Raw genomic sequence first — 16,241 nt, forward strand, 5'->3', positions numbered from 1 at the left:
CAGACATGTTCAAGAGGGAATTATTTTTTGGGTATGACCTCAATAAGATGCCCTCTGAGGTCCTTCAGTTTCTTCAAGATGGTGACTCTGTGATTTACATCAGAGGTTAGCAAGACCCAGACCTAGAGGTGGAGAGTTTGAGGGTGAGAGGCAGCAGCAGAGGGGAATATTCTAGGGAGAAGGAAGGCTATAGAATAAGGAAGAGAAGCCCAAGGGGAGCAGATAAGAAAAGTGACCCCCCCCCAGTGGGGATCATTGAGCTCTCCAAGGTCACACAAGGAACTAATGACCAAGATGGCACAATCCTAGTAGAAAAGAAACTCATAGTTTTTACAGAAAACCCACAGTGACTGAGACAGGTCCAACTATCCTCCATAATCATACAGTGTCAGAGCCAGAGGAGCCCTTCCTAGTCATCTGGCTCTACCACCTTCCAATGGAGATAGAAGCAGAAGGATGGCCCAACCAGGGTCAAAGAAGAGCCCCTGAACTCCCAGGGCTCTGGTCTCTGGACTTCTAATTTCACCATACCCTCTTCTAAGAAGACTTGGTTCTGTAGCATTTCAAGGTTTACAAGATCCTTTCCTCTTAGCATCTCCACACAGGCAGCCACGTTGACTCTCCATTGTAAAGACAAGGAAACCGAGACTCAGACAGATGGAGTATCTTGGCTCAGGGCTTCACAGGTGCTGTGTGTCCAATGGTTAGAGTGCTTGAAGGTTTGCCTCTACCTACATTATCTCACTGATCCTCACAACAACCTGGAGGCAGGGATTATAATATCCTTTTTTACAGACATGGAAGGTAAGGTGTAGAGAAGGTAAGCGATTTACCCAGGGGCACACAACTAATAAATTCCTATAACAGGATTGAAACTCGGGTCTTCTTGAGTGCAAACCCTGGGCTCCATCCACTGCACCAAGTTGCCTTGGTCTGTGAAGGCTTGTCTCTTGGCTATCTGCCACCTCCCTGGGACCACCATAGGGACCATTTCTTCCTGGATGGAAGTCAGGTTGGACTTACCACAGTGTCTGCAGCTTGCAGGCAGGATGGCTCAGTCCAGAACACAGGTCTCCCAAGTCCCCCAAGGCATTGCCTGTCAGGTCCAGCTCAGTCAAATGTTGGCTGGCGCTCAGCACCTTGGAGAGCTCCCGACATGCTGCGCCATCCACTTGACACCGCCTCAACCTGGCCAGGAGAGAGGTATGGAGGAACAAGAAAATGAAAGAGGAAGGAGCACCCGCTGCCTTCTCCCTCCATCCTTCTTTGTCCCCCGCCCAGTGACTTACTGTAGCATCTGGAGGCGGCACTTGGGGTGCTGGAGACCCTCACACAGCAGCTTCACCCCAGGGGCCCCCAGCATATTCCTGCTCAGGTCCAGCCGGGTTAAATTCTGATTGGTCATGAGAGCAGATGAGATGTCATGGCAGGCAGCACTAGAGAATCGACATCGCTTCAGCCTGGAGGAGGAAGGGAGAAATGGGAGGGAAGAGGGAGAAATGCGGAAGAAATGTTCTTAGCATCCTTCACTGGCTCTGACTCAGAGAATCAAAAGCTCTCGGAGGGTGAGTGTCCCTCAGAGGTCATTTACTCTCTCCTCCCTTGAACAACAAAGAATCCTAGAGCTGGAATTCCCTCCAATCTCCCATCCTGTGTAGCTCAGAAGTAGCAGGACCATAAAGGCAAAAACAGGCACCATTGTAGTTGGTAATCGTAGGATGGGGAGGGCCCTAAGTGTCTGACTTAACTCCTTAGGGTTTCTAGTTTATTCCAGTAAGATTCTGAGCAGGAACGCGACATGCCTTAGACAAAATTATTTTGGATGCCACATGGAAGGTAGATGAGAGAAAAGAGCCACTGGAATTAAGATCAGCTAGAAGCCTTAAGTAGTAGTCCTGGTAACAAGTGATGAGAACCTGAGATAGGGTTGCCTAAGAGTGAAGAAAAGGAGGCAGAGAGCTGATCTCACATCGAAGTCCCATGCAGATGTCAGTAGAACAAATTAGATCCATTTTCCAGAAGTAGAAACTGAGAACTGAGAGAAACAGAGAGAAAAGGGCCTTCTCAAAGCCATCTGACTTTAGTCACAGTGGAAGATGACTCCCAGTCTCCTCACTACTGGCATTTCATCATTCTTTTTTTTGGGGGGGGTTGCAAGGCAAATGGAGTTAAGTGGCTTGCCCAAGGCCACACAGCTAGGTAATTATTAAGTGTCTGAGGCCGGATTTGAACTCAGGTATTCCTGACTCCAGGGCCAGTGCTCTTATCCACTGCACCACCTAGCCCCCCCCCCATTTCATCATTCTTTCCATCATCTCATATCATTTTCTCTCTGCCACAACTAAGGATGTGTCATTAGACCAGAGCGGAGAGTCAACTTGAATCCTGGGACCACTCCAGATAGACTTGATTTATATCTAACAGGTATCGCTATGAATGCAATGGACTCATGGGGTGCCCTATTTCTTCAACAACTCCTCATCCTGCTAACCAAGTTCCTATGTATGGTGCTGTTGTTCATCTACCTACTGCTCACTTACATTTGAAGTCTTGGGGTCGCCTCTGGCTTGCTCTCCTCTCTTCTCTCTCAGATCCAGGTAATTGTTTCCACCCTTCTCTCTTGCTCAAATACTTCCCTAGCCCCTTGTTGCCTAGACCAAAGCTCGTTTCTCTACTATTAGTCTAATCTCAGTTCCATCTTACTCTAGTCCCCTTCCTGGTTGTTAAAATCCACTCAGATGCTCCTGTTTCCCTGTGTTTGCTCACAATGTTCCCCATTTTCCTCTCTTCAGCTCTTGAATGATTACCCATCTTTAAAAGGGTAACACAAATGCCACACACCCCCCCTTCTGGATCCTCTCAGTCAAAAATTGTCCCCACTCATTCCCCCTATACGGACCTATCTGATGGATTTTGCCTGAATCACTAAAGAAGAAAGGTCCCTTTGAGAATCATATCCCCCATTCACCAGGGGGCAGGGAGGGCGGGTCTTCTCTAGTTTGTTTCAGACCCAGAAGAACATGGGGCACTTGCTTTCACTTAATGGATATTTAATTGAAATGGTGAGGAACAGACTCCAGGTCAAAAGGCACTTCCGACATTCTTTGAAATGAACATGAATCGCATTTATTTGGAACAAAAGATTTTAGACCACCAAGGATGAAGCCCTTCCTAGCTTCTGAGGCAACCTATTCCTCCACTGGACAACAACTCTCACAGTTCCTGAACCTTTTTAATTATTATTTTGAACTATAATCTGCCTCTCCTGCTGCTTTTTCTTATCTAATTCTCAGAAGTTAAGCAAATGCCACTTGGGTGAGTGATGGTGGGTAGATCACTTCCCCTCTCTGACCAGAAGTTTAATCCCTTCCCCAACCACCCCCACCCCACCTCTTTTAGATACTCAAAGGCATATTCATGTCCACTCAAGACCTCTGAAATAGGGTGTTCTTGACTGACTTTAGAAAGCTCAGACTGCCTACCAAAGTGAAGGTTTACGAGCCATTGCGCTGACCTCATTGGTCATGCCTGTGAGACCTCCACAGTCTGTCAGGAAATTGAATCATTTCTATTTGAATTGTGTTAATAAGATTCTGAAGATCATCTGAAAGGATAAGATACCAGATACTGAAGTCCCTTCTCAAACAAGACTGCCAAGCATTCCACCTCTACTACAGAGACCCAACTCTGATGGACTGACCACGTTCTTCAAATGCCACATAAAAGACTATTTTATAGAGAGGTCACAAGGTGGTCAGAAGAAACAAGCCAAGGACACTCTCAAGGTTTGTCTGAGGAACTTTGGAATCAATTGTGTGACTTGGGAGCCACTGGCATAGGTCAAGCATGGTGTGCCTGCATCAAAGAAGGTTCTGTATTTGATGAGCAAAGCAGAATCACAGTAGCACTAAGGAAGTGGTGTGATATGCAAATGGAGAGATATCTCCATCTCAAAAATTCAAATGGACTACTTGTGCCTGATCTGTGTCCTTTCAGGCATGGAAGAAACCTCAGGGATCACTCCATCTTTTACATCATTCACAAAGGAGGAAGTTAATGGTTAGAGAAAGGAAGTGATCTACCCACAATCACCCAAGTAGATAGTGGCAGAAGAGGGACTACAAGCTGGTGCTTGAGTCCTAGTCCAGTGCTTCTGCTCATATCTGCACACTCTTAGAGTTTGAATCACTCCCCCTTCACCATGGATACTGGTCAATTCTGGGGATCCTCAATTTCAGTCCTCTCCACTTTTTGCCTGAAGCTGATCGACTTGGCTGTCCTAATCAAAGGAATATACCTGTCCTTACCGAAGGTTCTGAAGTTGACAGTTGGGATGTCTGAGTCCCTGGCAGAGCAACTTCACTCCTCTGTTCCCCAGTGCATTCCGGTACAGAACCAGCTCTATAAGATTCCGGTTGGTGCTGAGGGCAACGGCAAGATTTTTGCAGTACGCCTCCGGGAGAACATTCTTCTCTGATCTACAGGAAAAAGAGACAGGCCTAGGAGGGAAAGTGTAGGAACAGATGAAGGGTTTGGATCAAGTAGAACATAGAAGGAGATGGTGAATTTGCCATTGAGAAAGGTCATCAGATGGAACAAGAAGGACACATTGGCTGATTTTGCTAGGATGTCTATTCAGGGGAGGATTGGATGCTTCTGCGGTCCCTTCCAGCTCAGAAAGTCTCTGCTGAAGAACAGACTTCAGCATTAGGCTTAGCCTGCCGTGTTGTACACAGTAAGCACTTTAATAAATTGATTCTGGAACAAATAATGTCTCAACATCCCTTCTAGTTCTCTGTGATTTATATAAAAGGTGCACGTAATGATAGCAATAGTGGAATTGTGTCGTATTGAATTCTTTTTTTTTTTTTATTTTCTGCTGCCCAGGAAACATATACACCAAATGAGGGGGTCAAATGAGATGACCATTGAGCTCCTTCTATTAGTATGAATCTGTGAGTCTCAGCTTCCAAAGACAACTCACTCTGTCTGAGGCCAGATTTGAACTCAGAAACTGAGTTTTCCTGACTTCAGGTCCAGTATTCTATCGCTGTGCCATCTAGCTTACCCAAGATCATACAAGTTGTAGGCAACAGAGTTGTGAATCATACTCAACTGTTTTACCTTTCGTTAAATAAATGAATGAATAGAAAAGCAAATTCGGCTATGTCACCAAGAGGCCAAAGATAATATATTCAAAGCTCTTCAGGATAAGGACTAGGGACTCAAGGGGAAGGAGAACCAAGCTCATAGGGAGAACTCTAAAACCAATCTCCCCAGGAGGACCTGGCTTGGGGCTTCAGGGACTAGCCCAAAAGGAACAACTCTACATCAAACTGAATCCAACCTTCTTATAGTCAATCAGTTACCATTTATTGAGCTCTGTGAGCCTGTAGCAAGTCATGGGGGCTAAGGGAGGAAGACGAGACCTAAAGAAAAGGATCTTCATCAAAGTCACTAAGGGATCAAAAATTCAATCCAAGATGTTTCTTCGGTATATACTTGTAAGTATTGAAGCAACTTCTCTGGTAGCTAGGACGGGGAAGGCATCTCCTCCCAGAGACAGGACCGCTGGAATCTGAACACAGACTGAGGTACACTTCTTGTTTCTCTCTTACTATTCTTCAGGTTTTGCATCTTTTTGGGGGGGGTTTATGTTTATTCTCACAATAAGATTATTGTAATAATATAAAATAAATGAGCAAAAAAAGAATTCTAAAGTATATACTTATATATTATAAAGTATATACCTTATATATGTATATACAAATTATAAACGTATATATTATAAATTATATATGTATATATAAATTACATATATATATATACAAATTATAAATTATATATATAAATTATAAAATATGTATGTATATAAATTATAAATTCTATCTATATGTGTATATAAATTATAAATTATGCTGTGCATATGTATAAATGATAAATTATATGTGTATATAAAAATTATAAATTATATATGTATATACATAAACTATAAATTATGTGTGTATATAAATTATATGTGTATGTATATATACTAATTATAAATTATATATGTATAAATTATAAATTATGTATAAATCATGAATATAATTATGTATATGTAAAAATTATGTTATGAATTATAGTTATATATACATTGTGTGTATATGAATTATTGATTATATATATACAAATTATAAATTATATCTGTATATATAAATTATATATATATAACTTTTCAAGTATATACATTATATATATGCATATTCTCATATATAAGCTATAAAGTATATACCTGTTGTCTCTCATTTGGCCCCTTGGGAATAAAGGGTGTTTTATCCCTTCTACCTGTGCCCCCAGGGTGCAGTTCAAGATCTGGCACAAAATGGGCGCTTTCTCATTTCTCTCTGATTATGACTGAACCAAAAGAATTCTACCCAGGACAGGGGCTGAGACTGGAAACAAACAGAGGAATGAGCCAGAATCTGAGGGCATTAACAACTGATACAATGCATCCACATACGATTTCTGCAAAGTGATTTCAGACAGAAGGGCGTACAGGCGTCTGAGATCTGAAAAGACAGAGGGTGGGTCGCATTCTAGGTGTGGGGGGCTGCCTGAGAGTATTGGTCACTTAGGAAGCATCAGATTGATGGTACCTGTCATTACCATATCATTTTCCTTATTATTGGAGATCATCTAGTGTAACTTTCTTGTTTTTGAGAGAAGGAAACTGAGGCACAGAGTGATGAGGAATAGAAGAATCTGAATCCAGAAAGAGGGATGAGAAAGCACAGCACCTATTTCTTAGGGCTGTTGTGGGGATCCAAATGCTACAGCTTCTTCATGACAACTCATTTTGGTTTCCTGTGTTGGATAGAAGACTTATATCTGTACAGATAATCACAGCTATATGCATGTATATTTACACATATGTACACATTTACATATAAACATGTGTGTTTATATATGGGCACATCCATGGCTAAACTATAGAGTATATTTCTATCTTGGATGGATCTCTAGGTATATATTACATAGCCCTTTTCCCCCGCAACCTAACCCTTTCGGATACAGATTAAGGAGGCCTAGATTAAAATTCTGGTCCTTTCACTTACTTGCTCAGTGCCTCCCCCTCTCTGGCCTCACTGGATTTGAAGACCTCTAAGGCTTCATGTGGTTCTGGTCCTCTCCTAAGTCCTGCTGCAGGCCTGTCCCTGACTCACTGTGGGAACTTGAGTAAATCTGGCTAGGCCTCAGTTTTTCCATCTGGTCAAGAGAGGTGTGGCACCAGTTGATTTCTAGGATCCCTTCTAGCTCTGCTTATGCTCCCAGTTTGCAGAAGAATAAGCGGAACACTCACAGCTTCAGAGGCCGGTCCTGGGGAGGCTCCACGGCCTCTGACACCAACACCGGCACCTCTCCACTCTCGGGGGCTTCTTCGCCATCCGAACTGAACATGGCTCCACACAGGTGAACCACAAGAGCACTGCGACAGTGCCTCACACAGAAGGAGGAGACCATGTGCTCCATCTTGGTGGCCACATTGCTTACCACGACCACCTGGAAGTGGTCCAGAGCCTTCTGGATGAAGTCCTCCTCCTGGATCTCATAGAGGCACTTGAAGAGCTCCAGGGCCCCCCGCTGCAGAGTAGAGCCTCCGCTCTGGGCCTGGGCCTGGATCCACCTCAGCAGGTCCCTCTTGGTCCTTGGCGAGGTCTTCCAGCCCAGCTGCTTCTCCAGGAAGCTTCGCCTCTCCTCATTGAGTAGCCCAAAGAGGAAGCGCACAGTGAAGGCCAGGTAACTCCTCTCCCACTTGGAGTAGTGGTTCAGCAGCCGGGTCAGGTCCCCCGGGGAAGCACTGGCCTCCCCTTCCAGGACGTAGAAGAGTGCAGCAAAGAACTCCTGGAAGCTCAGGTGGATGAAGCTATAGTACCGCTGGCACTGGATGTCTTTTTGGAAGATGTTCATGTTGAGGAAGGCCGAGACATCGTCCGCCTCCAAGTGGTGCCTGTGCAGATCCCCCTCCTCAAAGAGGATCTGCTGGTCCCAGAGACCCTTGGCCGCCAGGGAGCAGAGGCCCCGGAGGTTGGGCTGAGGTTGGGCCCGGGGCTGCCCCGGCTTGGGCTGCAGCAGACTCAACAGGTAGAACATGTAGACGGCCGTGGTGGTCTTGGAGGTCTGGGGGAAGGGCCAGCCAGCCTCCAGCTGCTGTTTGAGGCAGGTGCAGACGATCCAACACATCATGGGGACGAAGCACATGGTGAAGAGAGGCTCATTGTCACGGACCAAGCAGAAGCCCTTCTGGGCCTCATCCTCATGGCGGAAAAACTTGTAGAAATATTCTTGGCGCTGCTCCTCAGAAAATCCCAGGACCTCCACGTGCCGGGGCTGCTCCAGCAGCTGGTGGAGGGTCTCCAAGGTGGTGGGTCTGGTGGTGATCAGCAGGGACAGGTCTGGAAGCAGCTTCCCCCGGAGCAGGCAGCTCAGGAGGGCCTCCACTGGCCTCCGCTCAGTCCAATGGAAGCAGCCACAGTCTCTGGACTCATAGAAGGAGGCTCCCAGCTCGTCGAAGCCGTCCAGGATGAAGAGGAGTCTGTCTGGTGCCCGGATGATCTCGGAAACAGACACGCTCCTCTCTGGCCAGCAGCCTGAAATCAGGTCCTCCAGGCTCCTTTCCCGGGCCTGGCTCATCTCCCGGCAGTTCAGGTAGAAGAGGTAGTCAAAGCGGCCTGAGTAGAGTTGCCCATCGGCCCAGTCCAGCATGACCTTCTGGGCCAGGATGGACTTGCCGATGCCCGCAGCCCCCTGCAGCACCACTGTGTGGGGTGCGTCTGGCCGCTCCTCATCCGGCTCGAACAAGGCCTCCATCTGGATGGGGCTGGCCCGCTGGCCCAGGCACAGGGCATGCTGCCGCCCTGTGGCCAGGAGCTCATGCTGGGCTCTGGTCAGCGTGGCGTGCTCCTTCACCAGGAGCAGGCGGGTGTACCTCTGGCTGAGGTTCACCAGTTCTCCCAGGCGAGCGTTCCTGTCTTCAATGAACCGGAATTTGCGGCGGATATGTTCTCGGTAAGCCTCCTGAGGATCTGGAAGAGGGGTACAAAGGAGTCATTGAACACTGATTCGGCCTCGAGTTATGGCCGATTACAGGGCTGTGATTGTACTGAGATGGGAGAGGCCCAGGCCTGGACAACTCATCTGAGCTGGGTAGGTCAGAGGTAGGGTGGAGGTAGGACAGGAAGGCAAGTTCTCCTGGTCCAAGGTAGGTTCTCTATCCATCACAACTTCCTGGCCTGCCTTATTGTTAATGGCACAGAGCAAGAAGGAGGGAAGGTGGGATGGGGGAAGGAAAGGGAAGAAGCATTAAATAGAGCCTAGAGGGGCAAATACAGTATGATCTCATTTGATCCTCACCACCCTGGAAGTGGGTGCTATCATTATCCCCATTTTGCTGCTGTAGGCTCAGCTAGGTGATGTGGTAGATAGGGCAAGGGTTTAGAGTTAGGAAGATCTGAGTTCAAATGTGATCTGAGACCACAAGTCTCTGTGACCCTGAGCAAGTCACTTCAACCTGTTTGCCTCAGTTTTCTCATCTGTAAAATAAGCTGGAGAAGGAAACATCGAACCACTCCAGGATCTTTGTCAGGAAAAGACCCAAATGGGGTGCCGGAGAGTTGTACTTGACTGAACGACAATTATTACAGTTGACCAATAAAAAGGTTAAGTGACTTGCTCATGGTCACACATGTAGTAAGTGGTTGAAATAGGATTTGAATTCAGGACTCCAGGTCCAGTGTTCTATCCACTGTGTCATCTAGCTGTTCAACTCCTGTAACCATCTTTTTTTTTTGGTTTTTGCAAGGCAGTGGTGTTAAGTGACTTACCCAAGGTCAGACAGCCAGGTAATTAAGTGTCTGAGGTCAAATTTGAACTCAGGTCCTCCTGACTCCAGGGCCAGTGCTCTATCCACTGCACCACCTAGCTGCCCCACCTGTAACTATCTTTTACAACCCATACCTGAAGAAAAATATTGGACTTGAAAAATGGTCACCCAGCCTTTACTGGAAGACTTTCAATGATAAGGCACTCACCATCTCTAGAAGCAGCCCATCCCCCCCCCCATCTATGGAACTCTAACTGTGGAAAGTTCTGCCATGGAGCCAGCCTCAATGGGTCTCTTCCATTTCTCCCCACTGCTACTCACACTGTCCTCTGAAGCTAGCCTGAATCAGATCTCTCCTCCATAGGAGAACCCCAGATATTCAAAGGCAGCCCTAGCTGTTCCTCCTGAATCTTCTCTTTTCCAGGGGAAACACCCTCAGTTTCTTCAGTTACTAGTTCACTGCCAGGTCAGACCAACCTCTGCTCCACTACTTGTGCTTTTGAAATGGCTTTGGTGAATCCACTTGTCAGACTTGGCATGGACCCCAATCCCTCTCAATTCTATTGCCTAATATCTTGAATATATCTCCATTATCTATAACTGTGTTTCCTTTATCAGACCATGAACTCTTCCAGGGCAGGAACTCTCTTATCTCTTTTTTTCTGCACTCTTAACAAGTACTCATTGATTTTTGACAATCTTTAGTAACTCAAACAACCAGTTCCAAATTCAGCCAATGACTAAAGGCTCTAGTGCCTATTTTGTTGTCACTTACCACTCCTGGCTCTCCTACCAGCTTGAGCATTATGCGTTCTCCTTCTCCTTGGCTGGATCATTCCCATCTTACATCCAAACCATGAGCATCAACCAGGGGCTCTCCTTGGAAGAGTGACTAGAGTCATCCCAATTGGACTAGCCACCAAAGAACAGATCAATGCCGGGGGTAGGGCAAGCCTTACCACAAAGGTGTGCAGGGGTGGGGATTCATGTTTGCAAAGGGAAGACCATGAGACTTCACAGATTCCTTCATGTTCTAAATTTACAACTCTATGATCTCACGGTCTCTTTGATCTCTAAGCCAGTATTAGAATTCTGAGACCTCTGAGTCCTTTTTAGCTCAAAATCCATAATCTGGTGTATTCTCTGATCCCTGAGGTTCCTTCTGAGGCCTTTGTAGCTCAAATTCAAGGATCTGATGCACCCTCTGATCCCTGAAGGTCCTTCTGTCAAGGACCCTGTGGATAGATCCCAGGACTCTCTAAACTCACTCCCTCTGTCTCACCCGGATCAATCAGAAATGATATTTCCAAAGCCATTGACACATTTTCTAGTGCATCTTGGAGTATATCTGGATTCTCTTGTACAATGGTTTTCCCAAGTTGGGAAAGGTTTTCCCAAGGCTTTGGGACTGAGCAGTGCCTGAACAAGAATCCCCAACATTTCTGACAAGGGATCTGCTTAAAACCTTCCGATGATGGGGAGGGCAGCTAGGTGGCACAGTGGATAGAGCACTGACCCTGGAGTCAGGAGTACTTGAGTTCAAGTCCAGCCTCAGACACTTAATAATTACCTAGCTCTGTGGCCTTGGGCAAGTCACTTAACCCCACTGCCTTGCAACAAACAAACAAAAAAAAAAACCCAAAACCCCATCCAAATGATGGAAGCGGGGCGGCTAGGTGGTGCAGTGGATAAAGCATCAGCCCTGGAGTCAGGAGTACCTGGGTTCAAATCCAGTCTCAGACACTTAATAATTACCTAGCTGTGTGGCCTTGGGCCCAATTTGCCTTGCAAAAAGCCTAAAAACAAACAAAAAACAAAAAACAAATGATGGAAGTTCCCTACTACCCTCCACACTTGGACAGCTCTGATTATGGAGAAATCCCTCATTCTCCCCAGCTGTAGCTGCAGAGCTCCTGGGACACTCAACTGTGCTGAACAGCCTGACCGTTCTCCTCCTCCATGCTTCCATCATCATCTTCATCCCCCTACCTCCCACTCTAACCTAGAACTGAATGTAGGATCCTCTAGGACCAAGCCTGTTTGCTGATCTGAATCAAATTGAAAGTGAGTATCCCATTGCAACATCTCCCTTCTCCATTTCAACACATGTCACCACTGGTTGTTTCTATACCAGGCCTGGAGGTGAGCCACATCCTGATACTCCTCGGAAAGGAACCCTAATCTTTCCTGTTATGCATCTGGGATTAGCAGGAAGGTCCCTGGTGATTCTGTAATCCAATTCTCTCATTTGATAGAAGGAATCTGAGACCCAGGGAGGGGAAGCCAGAAGGAAGCTGACCCTGAGTCAGGAAAAGGAAGTCATGCAAATCTCTGAGAGATCTGCTTGGCTACCACCATTCCTGCAATTTAGGGTCACACACCGGGGCCAAGAAAAAGCCACAAAATCCTTTTTGTCTTTTACTCAATTTTAGAAAAGGGAACTGTTTTGATGAATCAAACATTCTCAGAACCATTGGGGCCCTGGGAGGCCAGCTTATGTGTTATCTACCTTCCCTACCCACCAGGGCATCTTGTCTTAGCTTTCACCCAGAGCCAGGGTCTGTGATCCCCTCACCCACCGTGAATCCCAGTACCAGAAGGGCCCAGAGATACATGTCTGTATCCCATCACACCTATCCGATCCTGATTCTCCCATCAACTCAGAAAGAGAGGTACCATGGAGACTATTGTTCCCATTGTACAGGTGAGATTTGAACCCAAGGCTTCTTGGCCCCCCTTACAACATTCTACCCTTTGGACTTCAGTGTCTTTCTCATGACCATCCCTAGACCCAAGTAGAAGTAGAGCCCGTTCCATCTGTCAAGACCACTCATTTTAGCCTGTGTGTGTTGGGTCTCTTAACCTTGGACCTCAGTATCTCCTGCAGCATGAGAGCATTGCACTGGCCTCCCGTGTCCCTTCCAGCTCCAGATCTATGAGCCTATGACCCTGAGACAAGGTGTTATTTAGCCTGTGCTTGCATACCATCAATGATACAGAGCTCAGCACCTCCCCAAGCCCATTCTTTCTAGCTCATAGGACAATTAAGAAGGCCCTCTGAGAGCATTTTGTCCAATTTGCATAGCCAACAACACTAAAAGTAATGCTTTTTTTAAAAAAATAGAACCTTATACCTTTCCACAAGGCTTTTCTGACGAGAAGGTTGAATTTTCAACCCTATTTTACAGATAATGCAATGGAGCTTCCCGGAAGTTAGGTGACTGCCCCAGACATTTGTGGGTCATGGTGAAATTTGAACCTCTGTCATCTGATTCCTAATCTAGCAACCTTCCATAATCTAGCCATCTTCCCAAAAGTCCCAACAAAAGGACTGTCAGAAGGCAGAGTGCTCTGTTGACAGGGAGCTCATTAGCTTACCAAGAAGGCAACTTATGCTAGGCTAGGACTAAGCTCATTGGGACCAATTTACTCCTAATGAACCCAAGCCTACCAAGCCCCGATTTTCTTTCACTGCCTCTAGTACTGTCTATTCTCTCCCCCTTATCCATGTCTCCCCGAGGCTGCTCCTCCCCAGGCTAAGTCTGTATAGTTCCTTGAACCAATCCACCTCAGACACATAGGTCACCTCCCCTCTGACTACTACATCTATAAAATGGGGATAATGAGCCCTACTTCCCAGCAGGATCAAATGAGATGTTTACAAAACCTTTGGCCACCTTAAAACACTCTAAACGAAGGCTACCTATGCTTTTTCTGTCCTGGACATGCTTTAGCTTTTCCTTGTCATTCCTCAAGGTCTCTCTCCCTGGGTTCTAGGTTGGTCTGCCCATCTCTCTTACCCAGGCCATCCCTCACTTTTGAGGCCCAACAGATGAAAGGTAAGTTGCCACAAAGCTGAGGCCCACAGTTACTAACACATAAACTGGGGTCTGAAACACAGAGGTTTACCAAGAGCAACATGTCAGCTATTGGGTAGCTCCAAGTCAGAAGAGGTAGAGCAGGGGAGGGAAATCTTGATGAAAGGAATAAGACTCAACTAATTGATTGGCATGAGGCCTGATTGCTCACCTTTTTTGGTTACTATCCCTGCAAAGACTTCAGTCAGGCCTCCCAACTCTTTGCCACACGAATCCAATTCAGTGACCTCCAAGGAACATGGGACATCTGGAAAAGGAAAAGAAATGGGTCTATGTGGAAAGTGGCCATCACTGGAAAATGTTCAGTCACCCATGATGGCCCAATCCCCATATGTCATCCCCATATGATCCCTCATTGTCAACATTTTTATAGACTCTGAGTTGAAGGGGCTGCAAGAATCCTCACAAGTAGTGATCATCCAAACTCAGTTTTAGGTTCTAGGTGATGGGAGGTACCCATTCTCCTCTTGGCTAGCTCTGGCAGCTGGCATCTCATTCCTTACTATGAGCCCTCTATTCAACTCCCACCCATAATTGGACAAGTCTAAGCTTGCCTCCCCAGAGCAGATCTTGGAAGACTGGAAGGAACCCAGAAATCATGGTTTTTCAAAAGGGAAAAGTAAGGCAGGCCCAGAGAAGGGAAATGGCTTGTTTGGTTTCACATGCTGAGTTCTTGCCAGAACCAGGACAGGAAGCAGGGCCTCCCGGCCCAGACCAAGGCTCCTCTCTGCCTCCTTATTGAAATGTTTAAGCATTACATACTGGGTAATTTTCATCCTTACCCCTCACCAGAGTCTCTTGGCACCCTCGTTCCCACAGGTCCTTCCTGTTGATGCGATTGAAGACCCGAAGGGCCAGCTCCCAGGCCCCAGTGGGGCCCCAGTGGGCCACTAGGATCTGTGCCATGTCCATAGGTCCTGCCTTCTCCATTCGCCCTCGGGGCACTCTCCCTTCCCCCTCCTTTTCAGCCTCCAGGCCTAGGTACATCTTGAACTTGGTCAGCTCCACAGACTCCAGCTCTTCCAAATAAGTCACCAGGCAGCAGCGGATGGTGTCTTCCATGCCCATTGGCAAAGTTTAAGTTGAGGGAGAAACCACCAAGTCCTGACCCCAGGAAAGCTCCAGAACTCTGAGACTTAGGACAGAAGACTTCCAGACCAGATGAGGGAGTTCCCAATGTCACCCACTATCTGACCAGGCACTGGAAGATGACAGAGGGGACACCACTATGGACATGGAGAGCAGAGACAAAAAAAAGAGGAGGTGTGGGAGGAGAGGCAGGATAAAGGGAAAGAAAAAAGGAGTGAAAAAACAGGAAAGAACAAAAGAGAGATGGAGAAGAGCAAATAGAGTGCAAAAGAGATGGAAAGGGGCAGATACAGAAAGAGGGAGCTAGCTAAAGAGAGAGGAGTATGATAGAGAAAAAAGAGGAGAGTAAAGAGACAGAAAAAGCAAGATTGCCAAAGAGAGAGAGGAAAAAGGAGAAATAGAAAAGTAAAAGGTCACAAAAAGACAAAAAACTAGAGAAACAAAGAGGGAGATTGCAAGAGAAATAAATGAGAGATAGATGGACATATGGAGTAACAGAGAGAAAGTTGAAGGGAGGGCGGCTAGGTGGTGCAGTGGATAAAGCACTGGCCCTGGAGTCAGGAGGACCTGGGTTCAAATCCAGTCTCAGACACTTAATAATTACCTAGCTGTGTGGCCTTGGGCAAGCCACTTAACCCCATTTGCCTTGCAAAAAAAAAAAACCTAAAAAAAAAAGTTGAAGGGAGAAATAGATGGGGACAGAGAGACAAAGACAGAAAGAAGCAGGGAAAGGGGTCAAAGGAAGGTGGGGAAGAAGAGAGGATGGTGCCTGGGATCCAAGGAGTTTGGAGATGAAACAAGGAAAGCCTTCAAGGCACTACCCACTCCCAGGCAATGTCTCCTCCCACAGTGCCCAGTAAGTCCAACTAAAAGAGGAAGTTGGGGATGTGTTTGTGATGGGGGGGGGTGATCTGGGAGGCCCAGTGTGGGAAATGACTTCCCATCCCCCTTCCTCCATGGCCCTCCCTCCCCAGACCTTCTCCCCTGCTCCCAGTATTCTCTTTTGACCTGTTTCCAATCTGAGGGGCTTTTCTCATTACTTTTCCTCTTCAGCTATCTTTTGCATTTACCACTGCTGACCACCCTTTCCTCCTGATGCTTTTCCTTTAGTCTGTTCTGCTTCTTGCCAACCCAACTGCTCCTTCTTTCTTTTCTTTGCTGGGTCTCCATCCACACCACCTCTTCTAGTTGGGGGCTTTCTCCTGGACCCTCTTCCCTTTCCATTCTACCTTCTCTCCCTCCCAGTGACTTCATCCCCTACTATCGATTTAACTCTCATCTCTAGGCAGCTCCAATTACTTATTAGACATTTCAAAAACAACATCCTGGATCAATCTGAAAGCCAAAGTGTTCAAAATCAGCATCTTTCCCCTCCAGATTAGCCCCTCTTGAGAATTTGAGAACTTGCCTAC

At 46.6% G+C, this 16,241-nt stretch overlaps 1 protein-coding gene across 1 annotated transcript in view; it reads right to left on the minus strand.

The window, feature by feature from the left end:
• The window catches only part of LOC141510068 (NACHT, LRR and PYD domains-containing protein 12-like), a 37,817-nt gene extending 22,171 nt beyond the window's left edge, over positions 1–15,646 (minus strand). Inside the window, exons 1-6 of the mRNA XM_074220059.1 lie at positions 14,523–15,646; positions 13,892–13,987; positions 7,343–9,065; positions 4,308–4,499; positions 1,290–1,460; positions 1,024–1,188 (exon numbers count right to left, since the gene is read on the minus strand). Coding sequence (XP_074076160.1) covers positions 1,024–1,188; positions 1,290–1,460; positions 4,308–4,499; positions 7,343–9,065; positions 13,892–13,987; positions 14,523–14,808 — 2,633 coding nt within the window. The 5' untranslated portion in view covers positions 14,809–15,646. The remainder of the gene's footprint in view (positions 1–1,023; positions 1,189–1,289; positions 1,461–4,307; positions 4,500–7,342; positions 9,066–13,891; positions 13,988–14,522) is intronic.
• Between the last annotated feature and the right edge of the window lie 595 nt (positions 15,647–16,241).

The sequence above is a fragment of the Macrotis lagotis genome, chromosome 1 (genome assembly GCF_037893015.1).
Source record: "Macrotis lagotis isolate mMagLag1 chromosome 1, bilby.v1.9.chrom.fasta, whole genome shotgun sequence".
Classification (NCBI taxonomy): domain Eukaryota; kingdom Metazoa; phylum Chordata; class Mammalia; order Peramelemorphia; family Peramelidae; genus Macrotis; species Macrotis lagotis.